This window comes from Lynx canadensis, chromosome A3 (assembly GCF_007474595.2).
Source record: "Lynx canadensis isolate LIC74 chromosome A3, mLynCan4.pri.v2, whole genome shotgun sequence".
Classification (NCBI taxonomy): Eukaryota; Metazoa; Chordata; class Mammalia; order Carnivora; family Felidae; genus Lynx; species Lynx canadensis.
Window position 1 is genome coordinate 30,878,501 of NC_044305.1, and position 13,078 is coordinate 30,891,578.

The window sequence follows — 13,078 nt, forward strand, 5'->3', positions numbered from 1 at the left end:
TGATTTTGCCCACGGCGCAGCAGGGTGCATCCTGTAATGAAGGTTCGCTCAGGCATCCCCCAAGCGGCCCGCTGTGGTTCTCTGCTCGTGGGAACAGATGATGCTTTGGCTCCTGCTTTCCTCCTGTGGTCTTCCAGGTCCCCGACAACGGTAACATCTGAGACTTGCTGAATCGAGTTTATTGAGTCGATTTCCCTCCCCTGGGTGATGACTTTTAATTAACGACAAATTTCCTACAGACCAGCCAAAGGAGGAGGCACATTTACAGGAACTGCGTCCAGGAGAGCTTTTATTTGTACGGAACAGTTTTAAAAATACAGAATAAAATAGCTTTATCTCTACTATTATTCACAACATCTGGTCCAAATATTACATATTTTTAAAATACTTAAACGTTTAATGAAGCCATGTTAGAAAAACAATATGAAAGTTCTTTTTTAAAAACTCCATAAAAGAATTACACATCTCAAAAAACAACCCCACCCCCAGATACCCTCGGTATGCAAAATAAAAATAAAAAACAAAACCCCAGAAAGGTATATAGCCAAAGTCAGTCACAAAAACGCAAGGAAAATATAGGCATCCCCACTGCTTTAAGAACAGTCAGAAATTTATTAATGTGTCAAACAGAGGTTGTTACCAACGAACAAAAAAGGGTATTAACTTGAACTGTCAGTGAGACGGCGACACTGGTGAGGGTGCCCTAAGTGCCGGGAAACGAGCGCAGTGAGTCTAAGGACGCCGGGTGTTCCTTCTGCCGAGGATGACCAGGCACAGTCAAGAACAACCTAGAAGGGCAGGAATGTGTGTGAGGCTGCTGAAAAGGGGTGCCCAGCGCTAACGTGCTTTCCGCATCCACAGGGAGAAGCCGAATGTCCGCGACAACGGGCGGTCTTCTCAAGCTACTCAGGAGGTGACTGCAGGTGAAGTGGCGGGTGGGAAACGTCCTGTTGTCTGTGTCCAAATCATAAGGGGACAGAGCACAACACGTATGGCATGTGGAAACCCGGGGCCCTTCTCTGAGGCCCAGGGGGGCTCCCCTGAGAAGGGGCACCCCCCAGAAGCCTCAGGCCCGCGTGCAGTGAGTGCACAGCCACGGTGCCCGGGGGGTGTGGCTGCGTGTGCACGTCCCAAGCACAGCGCCCACGCAACGCTGCCGCTCATTGCCAGGCAGGTTCTGGAATGAGGCTTCTGCCACAGCTCCTTATTCACCTTCTACCTGGCCTGGCCACTCTCGTGGCATCAGTATTCTGGATGATCATAGTTGCCAACTCGTAAGTCTAAGTTGCCAGTACCAATCCTTCAGCAGGGCCGTGAATGAAAGAATTACTTTAGCTCATGGTGATAAAATATACGCATGGTTAAATAAAGTATACACACATACTAGAGATTCATCAATGGAGAAATTCTATTATCACATGACATTGTCATGAAAATTATATCATTCCCTCCCTGGAGAACTGACTATTATCCTGGGTAGAAATGTTACTTTACTATATGGAAATACTGCAGTATTCATGCATAAACCAAGTCGTCATCATGAAAGTCAGTATTCTACAGTATAAAGCAAATCCGGTGTGTGAATTTGTTACCATGAAAACGGGAAACCACCAGGACCCACGATGCCTCATTCCAACTGGCCTGGTTAAGCCACTTCTCTTACCTCCATCAATCACGAGAAACTACGACATCTGAAACCCTCTTAAGAAAGAGTCTGTATGAAAGAATCTAAGTTTAATTCCCTAATGAGACAAAGACTGGAGCCATTCCCCATTACTCTATGAACCATGTTAGATAGTTTTTATTAAAACCAGTGGTGGGCTCTCCCTTGCCACCCACCTCGATGGGACAGTATCTACTGTCCTTCTAAATAAATACTTTCTACTTCTTACACTGAGATGGCCAGGGTCAATGTAAAGACGGTGGGTAGGTGTAGTCACTATGGAAACTGGAGGCTGAATGCCCTGTCCAAGAACACTTACATCCAAAACATTTAAAAACGTTCTATTGGCCAAAGTGTGGTGGATATGCGGCCCCAGAAATGCAGGCCAATAATGTAAATGCACATGGCCCCTTCGTCCCTCAAAACCTCCCTTTCAGTGTGTGCTTGAACCTAAGGAGCAGACGAATACATTTCTCTTTTAATTACAGACTCATTCTGTAGCGTATTTGCCGGCAGGAGGACCACTTTCGATCATGGTTGTGTGTGCTGCACATGCAGGATCTGTTCATTATCAGGAGACTCCACTCACTCAAGTGAAAGTGAGTGCAGAAAGCACCAGACTCAATGGGACCTTTAGTTGGGCTGCCCTCTTTCCTCCCCACCTCCTGTCCCCTTCCCCCTGCCTTAGAGAATCTAAAGTTGGCCCCAACGAAACAAAAAGAGCAAAATCCATCATCTCTAACATTCGGTATGGATACAGGGCTTCCCTCCACATTTAAATGCTTGCAGAAAACATCCCCCAGACCAGCAGATTTGGAAGCTCCCAATAAAACCCGGCCCAAGGAGGGGTTTTAGAAGGGAGTGGGTTTCTGGATGTTTGAAGCACATATCCTAAGTGTCACTCACTAGGAGGGAAGATGCCCCATCAGGTTACGCTGAAAGTTAAATTACCCAATGGTTCAGATGCTTTTATTTGATATTTGGTCCTTCTGCTCACCTAGAGAACTAGAATACTGCAAATCTCTGGCCTGTTTAACAGTTTCCCCACTATTTAGAGCAGAGAAATTAGAGATGCTGAGCAAAAACACAAACAGAAGGAAACTGAGAGCAACTCAGTACAGGACGGCTGTCGGCATTGAGTGTTAGTTAACCAAGTTAAAGAGATGAAAACCATTGACCAGTGTGCTTCTACAGTTAACTATGCACCAGATACACTTTTAAAAAACATACAAAATTAAATGTAATTTAGAATCTCATTTTTTTGGTTTTTTTTTTTTACTTAATCTGCAATAAGATCTTGGCAAAACGGTACAGTGGCTCTGAACTATTCTTGCCAGAATACGCCTTGAAGCCCCAAACTTCCCAGGAATCGAGGAGGCTATAGTGGTACAACAATGCTGCCAAAGACATCAGAACGAGGTGGAGGAGAGCCAGCTGTGGGGGCAGGAGACGGGCCCTGTGGACACAGAGCTGCTGAGAACCATGCCCTGCTGTCAGAGACAAGAACACCCATTGGCTGTCTGAGGCTCAACCAGGTTAACAAACGACCTAGGAAGCACAACCTCACACAGCGAGGTTGCTACCTTGTGTTTCAGGGTTTCCTTTGGCTGAAAATTTTCAAACCAAATTCCACAGAAGTAACTTTTCCAGAAAAGATTTAGTGTTATTAATGAGAAATCAACAGAAGGGGCCCTGCCTACTGCTTTTCTTACCATCTTCTGCAATAACTTAAAACAAGAAAGGCAGCATTTAGCCAGTCTAATTTCCCCCCACCCCTGCAAAATCAAAATCCAGTGGACATTCCACATGGTAACTCACAGAAAGTCTCCTTAAGCCTTAACTGCCAGAAATGACTTGCAACAGAACTACAGGGATGAATTTACCAGGATGTCCAACCATTCAATATGGCGGCTCTGTTGATTACCTGCCTCAGCTTCCCTTCTTCACAAAACAAATTCACGTGTAACTTAACCCACGGTTTCTGGGCTCTGGTCCAGTAGTCAGTTTTGATAAATAGATTAGGCATTACAGTATTTACACTTTCATGGTATCAAGCAATACAAAACACAACCACAATAATGGTTACTGGCCTTCAAAAGCCTTGACGACAAGCTTCCCTGATGGTATCCACAGCTTTATAAATGCTGGTTCTTTTCTTAATGGGAAGTGAGGGGTGGGGGACAAGTAATAGGGATGCAAGGAAAGAGGGTCACATGGAAAAACACTGATTTCAAAAACCTGTTATAGTCAATAACATTAAATAGGAATAAAATCTTGTAATTTATAGATACGCGCAACAAGAACTGACATCCACATGACGGCAGAGTCAAGACTCCCATAAACATCTGCTTAGTGCCCCTGTGTGGCACTCTATACCCATCACACCAGCCTGGAGTGATAAAATGTCAGATAGAGTGTCTCAATTATAGTGAAAAAGAGGCCAGTATGAAATGTGCTGGCCCATCCCGGGCCAGGGTGGCACCAAGAAAGAGCAGTTGAGAATCAGATATTGACTTCAAGGTCCTTTCCTTTCCCCTCCAATCCCCCAAACAGATTTCAATTCTAATTAACACCTGTACAGACCTTACCCACACACAGATATGGGTATAAGGTAACCATGTTGACTGTTTTCAATCAGGTCAATAGTTTCCTGCTACAGGAGCATCAGGGGACACAGAATCACATTTGACCAGTCAGATGTGACAGTGAGAGGATACTGGTGCCCCTTGAGCAGAGGGGGTCTATGCGGGTGCAGGCTGAGGTCAAATAAAATAGAAGCGGGTCCAGGTGCTTCTGGAACAGAAAGCCCCTGCACCCCGGAGGCAGCTTGTAGGAAAGCTAGCCCAGGGTGGTAGAAGGAGACCGAAACCAAGGAACCGCTGTGGATTTAAACACCCACTCCCACAGGAGGACAGGAACTTCAAGTTCAATGGACGCTCTCAAAGGCAAGGGGTAGGGCTTAAATAAGGAGACAGGTGAGACACAATATTAGACACGATCACCACCCACAACAAAAAAAGCTATTTGTAATCGTCTTAGCTCTGGGTGCAGAATGTAAATGCAGATATACAAACATACAGGTTACTGCTTGTTACTCAGCAAGGAACTACAGATTCATGCCTCACTGCGGCCGGGCCACAGGGTGAGCTACAGCTATACCGTGGCCTGCGAGTCCTCGTCTGAACTCCGGCTGGTGGCATTCTTCCTGAGGCCTTTCCACGTGTAGCCCGCAAAGGTTGGGCTGATGGGTAAGTAGCTGAAGCATCTGTATTTTTTAATAATGTTCATGCCGAACGGCAGATCGTAGGATTCCATGCCATCGAGCGACTTGCTCCCTTTGCCCACGCCCTTCTTCCACTTCCGGATTCCTCTTTCCTCCGGAGTACCTGTGGAACACCCACACACACACACACAAAACAATACAATGGAATGTTTAGTTTGACAGTTCCACCAAGAGTTGAGATTCTCCGACATGCTGTCCCACACATGGAACCTGCCAGGACGACAGCAAAGATCCCTTAAGGAGCAGTTGATGGCACTCAGCCATCCAGGTACCTAAACCAGAAACCTAAGAACCACTAGCCCATCCTTGTTCCTTTTGCTCCACAAACATCCCGATGTCTTTGCCTCCTCACTGCCCTCCCACATGGCCCATATTCTCGATTCCCATTGTTGAGGTCAGTCCCACACCACGTTATTGCTTTCTTGGGTCATTTTAACAATCTCCTAACTGGTTGTCTGGTCTTCCATCTCACCATCTCTTTCCCCAAATCTGTTCTCAAAAACCAACACAAGAACTTCTAAAATGCAAAATATGATCTTGCAGAATAGGACCCGGTCTTTATTATATCACATATAATGTCTTCATAAACTGGTCAGGGCAAACCACCCCCCATCCACACACATGCCAAGCTTTATCCTGCTTTGCTCCATCTGTGTGGGGTGGGGGATGGGGAGGGAGGGAGAGGCACTTTTGCCACGTACTCCCCACTTGTCATGGATGAACATGTGAGGATGAACTTCCACGTTGTAGCCTGACAAATGAGTCAGGGAGAAAGATCTGGGCCCATAGGGCTCAGAAGCTCCTGAGCCCTTGACTTTTTCTGTAAATCTTTCTGGTGCAGAGCACAATGGCACCTGCCCTTGGCTACATGGGATACCTAACAACATACTATCTCTGCCCAAACCCAGATGAGGAGCTTAAGTATATGGTGCAGGATGAGGAACACCGTTGTTTTCTTATATCTAAGCAAGGCCCTCCTGTCCATGTTGCTGTAACAAAGTGAACTTTAATTTCCACCTGTCAGACTCCTGTGCCTCTCGCTCAATTAGTTGAGAGAGTTAGTGACTGACCCCTATCAATCTAACACCTTCCACCTATTCATGCATGTGATTCCTTTCGCCTCATGTGCAGCAACCTCTTGATTGAGGCTTTTTGGAGGTGTGCTGTTTTTAGGGGAGAAATCTCAACAAAACCTTCAAGTTCAAGAATAAGCCTCACCCTTCCTTGATGGAAGGTACATCAATCAGTGTGTCCGTGGTGGCACTTTCCAATAGTACCAGCAGCCTCCTCTAGGAAGCTGGGAAGGCTGTGAGGCAGGGCCCACATAGCATCACCCAGATTGGCACAGAATGCACCCAGCTGAGAAACAAGGGCTACGGGTGTGGGGGAGACAGCTGCCTCCATCCACCTCTCAGTCACTGGTCCTGGAAAGATCCTGTGCCTACCATACTGTCTTTTGGTCCTAGGTAGCTGGGAGCCTGCCTCAGAAAGGAGGAGGAGACACACTACAGACTGTTAACAGCCAGCTCAGAAGAGTGTGTGAACAAGATGACAAAAGCCACCGTGGGCACTGAGCGAGGCTGTGCAAGGAGGGCTGGTGGCTTGGACAGTGCCCCAGACATCCCACCACCCTGCACCATGGGCAAGAAGCTTACCTGCTTTCTCTCAGCAAGGAAAAAAACCCCACTAGGTTTATCAGCAAAAAACTGATTCATAAAAGGAGGCTGGAGGCATCATCTTAACCGCTTTAGAAAAGACAGTTTGAACCAGTGAGGGCTCTGAACTGATTCACTCTTCCTGCTTCCGTATTTACTTCACAAAACAAGTAATTCACATACGCAATAAGCACGTTTGGTGTATACCACATACCTGGGATGGTGTTATCCAAAATAAAAGCCACGCAGCCTCCTACAAACATAGCAGTTGTGAGAAGAACGTTCAACACCTGATCGATCCCCGTTATGCCTGGAGACAGAACACAGTGAGAGGGTCACTGCCACAGCCAGGACAGCTAGAAGGAGCACTGGGGTGGGGACTAATCACCAGCCAATGTGATGCATGAAGGTGAAAATTTCTGTTGTATATGAGCAGATAAATTTTTTGCTAGTAACATTTTCAACTATTATAAGCAATTTCCATAATAATCAAAAGGTTATCTCCATGAGGAGAATTCCCAACAATGGACCGTAGAAGATAAATCTAAGAATGAAGCTTACCCGATAATGAACTAGGAAGCCACTGGGGCGTGGTGTTTGCAGATTGAGAAAAAAAATTAATATAAAAGATAGCCGTTGCAAGGCTGAAAAAACTACAAACAGAATAAGACAACAAGAATATTTGCGGTGTTCACAACCAGATAAAGGGTTTCAGAATCCTGGATCACTGATGTGTGCTTTAGCTCCTTTTAATTAGGAGCAACTGAATTTATATAAGTGAACTCCTATAAATGTGATATATTAAAATGTGAAAAGCAGCAAGAATCTCCTCGTTATCAGAAGCTCACACACTTCCTAGATTTAAAGTATAAAAATCCTCAACAGAAAATAACAAGCGTTGGCAAGAGTGTGGAGAAACAGAAACCCCTGAGCTCAGGTGGTGGGAATCAGTTTGGCAGTTCCTCCCAGAGTGAAAAATCTAGAACTTCCCTATGACAAGGCAATTCTACCTCAAAGAAACAGAGAGCAGGTACTCAAATCCAGCTGATCCTGATTAGCAGATTCTGTACCTGAATTTACCTAAACACTAAAAACTTATCTGCAAACCCAAAATGAATCCTCCTGGCCTTTGCAATCATTCACAAAGCAGCAGAAACTTTAAGTTGCCAACAACATGCATGTTCCTGGCTGAGGTCAATCAAGGTAACGCTCCGCCTTCTTGTTTCACCTCTGTTCTTCTCAAGTGTGCGTGTGGCGGTCTGTTTAATACCTCCTCTTCCCCATTTTTGTGTTTTTGGTCGGTGATTTAGTTGTTTAAAATGGCCCCCAAGTGTCGTGCAGAAGCGCGGTCTACTGTTCCTAAGGGCAAGAAAGCCATGCTGAGCCTCAGGGAGAAAACGCATGTGTTGGGTGAGTTACACTGCTCTTGGCTGTTGCTCCCCTAGAAGGGACGGTTCAGCATTTGCTAATCCTGCGTTCACAGTGACCTTACAGAGCAGAACTACCATGGGTGAGGACTGACTGTACTTGTATGCCAATGTTCACAACAGCACTATTCACAACTGTCAAAGGGTAGCAACAACCCAAATGTCCACTGTTGGACAAATGGATAAACAGATTGGTGTGTGTGTGTGTGCGTGCACGCCGCACACACACACACAATGGAATACTATTAGCCATGAAACAGAATAAAATAGTTATATACAAATCTCAAAAACATGCTAGGTGAAAGAAGCCAGAGATCACATATGATTTCATTTATGTGAAATATCCAGAACAGGTAAATCCACAGAAACAGAAAGCAAATTGGTGGTTGCCAGGGGCTGGGAGAAGGGGGATAAGAGGAAGTAACTGCTTAATGGATACGGAATTTTATTTTGGGGTGAGGAGACAGTTTTGGAAACTAAATAGAGGTGGTGGTTATACAACATTGTAAATGTACTAAAACAGCACTGAACTGTTCACTTTAAAATAGTTCATTTTAAGGGTGCCTGGGTGGCTCGGTTGGCTGAGTGTCCGACTTCGACTTAGGTCATGATCTCACAGCTCATGAGTTCGAGCCGCACATTGGACTCTGTGCTGACAGCTCAGAGCCTGGAGGCTACTTAGGATTCTGTGTCTCCCTCTCTCTCTCTGCCCCTCCCCTGCTCAGGCTCTGTCTCAAAAATAAATTAAAAAAAAAAAAAAAAAACATTAAAAAAAAACTTAAAATAGTTGGGGCACCTGGGTGGCTCAGTCGGTTAAGCATCCGACTTCAGCTCAGGTCATGATTTCGCGGTCCGTGAGTTCGAGCCCCGCGTCGGGCTCTGTGCTGACCGCTCAGAGCCTGGAGCCTGTTTTGGACTCTGTGTCTCCCTCTCTCTCTGACCCTCCCCCATTCATGCTCTGCCTCTCTCTGTCTCAAAAAAAAAAAAAAAAAAAAAAAAAAAACCAAAACCTAAAATAGTTAATTTTACATATATATATATGTATATATATATATAATGTATATATAAAATGGTCCCCAATTCCGCATAAAATGTCAGCAGCCATTGCTACTTAAGATGATTCCCCTTTGTTCATTCTTCATGACATCAGGGTATTAAAAAGGTGTTAAAAGGGTTAATCTTGAATTCAAAGTAGTTACAATCTCAGGAGAAAGACATGTACTTGAAAGTCTATGAAGCTGGGTTTTGAATTCTACGTTTTCAGAAAGCATTAGTCTGAAAAATCAAAAGGTTTTACACACAGGCATTCTCCCAAAAGACAGGGTCCCTGTAAATAAAGAGCCCTTAACGTGCACACGAGTCAGGTGCACGTGCCAGCTCATGCCGGAAGCGCGAACGGCTTCCAGATAAGCTGTGGCAAAACAAGACTCAAATGAGATAGACACATGGACCAATGTTCACGGAGACAATTCCTGAAGTTCCAAAGTCTTCTCTGAGCTGGTGGCTGTGGCCAGTTTTCCTTACCTGTGACGAGAGGGTTCTGCCTGAGGTAACTTGGAAGGACGAGCCCAAAGAAGATTGAAAATCCCAGGACAAAGAGGTTCCGGGAAGAATTTAAGTCGATGAACTGCAGGTTGGAGAGCCCAACAGCTGTGATCATTCCTGGAGAGAAAAACATCAGCTGGCGGGCAGCACTAAGCTCAGTACAGATGGGCGATGGAGGGGACACAGACTCCCCACCCTGCCCCTCCTCTGTCCCGCCAGAAACAAGTTGGGAGACAGAACAGTGACAGGACAGGGTCGGAATGTGACCACCTGGGTCTCTGAACCAAATGACTCCTGGCCTAAGCACCATCTGGGCTTACACAGGGACACAAACATCACATTCACTTTCTTTAGACCAAGCAGAAAACTAAGGACATTGGCTGCCCTTTAAAACCTCTATGCAGACATCCTGATTAAACTGGAAAACCCACCCGAAGATCTGGGCCCTGATCACAACCGAATGGCACAGAGTTCATGTCAGTTGTAAATGCCATTCAGAGAAGATATCTGAGTTAAAGCAATTAGATACACCAATTAAAGATTAAGGTCATCTTATTTTTCCTAGCAAAAGTATTCTACACTTGGTTCTACCTTTAACATAAATTCAACTCAGAGACTGATGTTTTTATGTTTTGAAGGAGTATTCCCTGTGTACTTTTAAATGGAAACGTATTAATTATTACCTCCCATCTTACTAAAGGGATTCCTGAGCAAATGTGAAAGGGAGGAGAGGAGACAGGCTCTCAAGGAAATGGGATTTTACCGAAGAGAGTACAGAAGAGGGCGCCAAGCACCGGATCCGGGAGGGAGGCGAAGAGGGCGCTGAACTTCCCGATCATGCCAAGAGCCAGCATGAGGGCCGCACCGTACTGAATCACCCGCCGACTGCCGACCTGAGGAACACACCAGAAGGCATTCACCGCCAGTTCTGCACAAATTTCCACGCAGGCCCCTCGGGGGCAAATGTGACAGAAGCCCCAAACTACAAAACTTTCGGTTAAGAGAGATGTCTCATTTTACAAGGAGGATGGCTCTCAGGACACAATTCCTCCCTCTAAAGACACCCAGAGTAAAGAGATTACCACCAACTCCCCTCTTCCTCTTCCTCCTTCCCTCCCCTCCCCTCCCCTGGAAGAAGGTGGCACCAGGGCTCAGCCTTTGCTCCCTGTTCCCTGGGTGATGTCACTTCAGGGTAGACCTGCTCCTGCTCTCAGGTCTGGGCTTTCAAATACCATTACAGTCAAGGGCCAGGGTGACCTTCTAACGTCAAATGCAAAAACTAGGCTTATTCCTGCTTTTCTCTTCCAGGTTCTTGGAATTACCCTTTATCAAGTTACCCCACCCAAAAGCAATTCATTTGTCTCCATCTTCCCCACACCTTGAATCAGACAAGAGTCCCAAATATTTCTGGAACCTCCTCCCCTCCTCCTCTCCTTCCCCGTGAGAGGTGACACGGCCTAGAGGCCAAGGAGTGTGGATTCTCAGCCCCTCGCCTGGTCTGTACCCCACTCCACTCCAACCGGGGAACCAGGGCAAGCCACTTGGCTTCTTTGGGTGGCAGGATCCTCGTTTTAGAATGACACACCATGAGCTTTTGTTTTAAGGGTTAAATGAGACAAGGTGTAAAACAGTTTGAACAGTGCCTGACCAGCATGAGGCTACAGGACAGCCTCCCACTTGGGCTTGTGGCCTCAGCCTTTCCTCTACCTATCTGTCCTGTCCGCTGTGCAGAATGACCTTTCTCACACAGTGATTCACAAGGTCAGCGCCTCCCCCCTTTAATCTTCTGGTGCTTGGGAAATAAAACCCCCTTCTCAGGCATCCCCAGGCCTGTCTACCTGGACACTCTTTCCCACATCCCCCTTCTGGCCGGTTCTAGACACATCCTTCAAAACACTACCAAATGCCACCTCCTCTTAAAAGCCTTCCTTGATGCCAAAGGTCTGCCCCCCCACACTGGGTCTTTGCAGAACCATTATAATATTTCCCACATGGTCTCCTCTCTGTTCAACCTGATCTCTGCCTTCTAGAAACTTCTGCCTGGGCAGAAGTGGGATGTGGAGCCAGCACCAGGCTCCAGAATCCTGCACTGTGTGCTGCCTTTCCCAGGAAAATACCTTGAGGATATAAACTGATAAAAGAGGTTCCAGAAGGATGACTTACAGTGAGGAGATGGCTGCTAAACTAAAATGAAATGGAATTTCAGATTTAGTCCCTCAGGTGCACCAGCCACTATTTCAAGTGCTCAACGGGAGCGTACGGCTGGCAGATCCCACACAGAATGGCACAGGTGTGCATAGAACGTCCCACACCGCACAATGCTCTGCTGGGTGGTGCTGCTCTGGAGCTTCCAACAGGGCCCAAAAGTCAGGTGGTTAAGAATCAGAGTAGAATCTTACTGAGCCAAGGAAGGGATGGCTGGCTGTCCGGCTATAAGCAGGCACAGCGGACCCTGGAGCCCAGGCTCTGCCGTCAGAATCTACCGCTCCCCCCACATGTCATCAGGGCAGGGAGGCAGTGAAAAAGGGTACGCCAACTGGAGAATCGAGCAAAAATGACTTCTGTTTGGCTGCATTACATGATAGGGGAGCCTGCTGTTTTTCAGCAAACGTTTTTAGGAATCTACTATGTGACCAGCACTTGTTAGACTGGGGGGGGGGGGGGATACAAAGACGAGCAAGCCACAAACTTACGATCAAATAATTGTACGGCTGCAATGGTTATGCTGTGTGGGCACCCGGCAGGGAGGAAGAGCTCTGAAGAGCTGGGGAGGGATGAGTAAGAGTTCCCTGGAGGAAGAGCATCCAGGTACAGGGAGCCACCTGTGCAGAGGGGATCAGATGTGCAAGGGGGAGGGCAAGGCCGGCCTTGCTTGAAACAATAAATCCTATATGAAGACCGTACATGGAAGGCTGATCTGCCTTAGATACTCAAAAACAAGCAAACAAACAAACGGGCAGCAGCTAACCCATTCTTCTGTTCAATGACTATTAACTGATGCCTATTACACACTTCTGGTTGAAACACCAGAAACACAGCCCTAATCCCTGTCCTCCTGGTGCGGTGTACATGGAGCCTTTTGCCTCTCCTTCCCTGCTGCTGGCTCCCTGGAATCTCTTCCCTGCCTCAGTTCTGACTTCTTTCTTGAACTCTGTGCCTCTAGGGCCATCAAAATATTGACACTGCATTTCTGGCTTTCCAGTCTTCGACAGTGTGGAATGCAGCACAGGAGAAATGACCTTCCTCTGGACACCTCCAAAGAGACTGCACTGTCAGGAGAGGTGGTATTTATTCTGTCCCTAGAAACAAACTTAGGGCTAAATATCAAGGACGCTAGCTGGTGCTTACTGTGCATCTACACTGTGCCAGACTGCGCTAAGTGCATTACATCAATTTATTAATTGCAACGCCTGGCTTCGTAGACAAGGGCATGGAGACTCAAGGAGGTGATATAACCTGTCCACGGTCACACTGAGAGAAAGTGATGGGACCAGGGCTGGAATCC

At 46.5% G+C, this 13,078-nt stretch overlaps 1 protein-coding gene across 5 annotated transcripts in view; it reads right to left on the bottom strand.

Annotated features, from left to right (window-relative positions):
* Positions 1 to 261: 261 nt before the first annotated feature.
* Positions 262 to 13,078, bottom strand: part of SLC23A2 (solute carrier family 23 member 2) — a 135,110-nt gene continuing 122,293 nt past the window's right edge. For all 5 annotated transcript variants that reach the window (XM_030310031.1, XM_030310027.1, XM_030310030.1 and 2 more), the window contains 4 exons: positions 10,337 to 10,466; positions 9,553 to 9,690; positions 6,816 to 6,911; positions 262 to 5,049 (listed from right to left, as the gene is read on the bottom strand). In XM_030310031.1, coding sequence (XP_030165891.1) covers positions 4,817 to 5,049; positions 6,816 to 6,911; positions 9,553 to 9,690; positions 10,337 to 10,466 — 597 coding nt within the window. In that variant the 3' untranslated portion in view covers positions 262 to 4,816. The remainder of the gene's footprint in view (positions 5,050 to 6,815; positions 6,912 to 9,552; positions 9,691 to 10,336; positions 10,467 to 13,078) is intronic.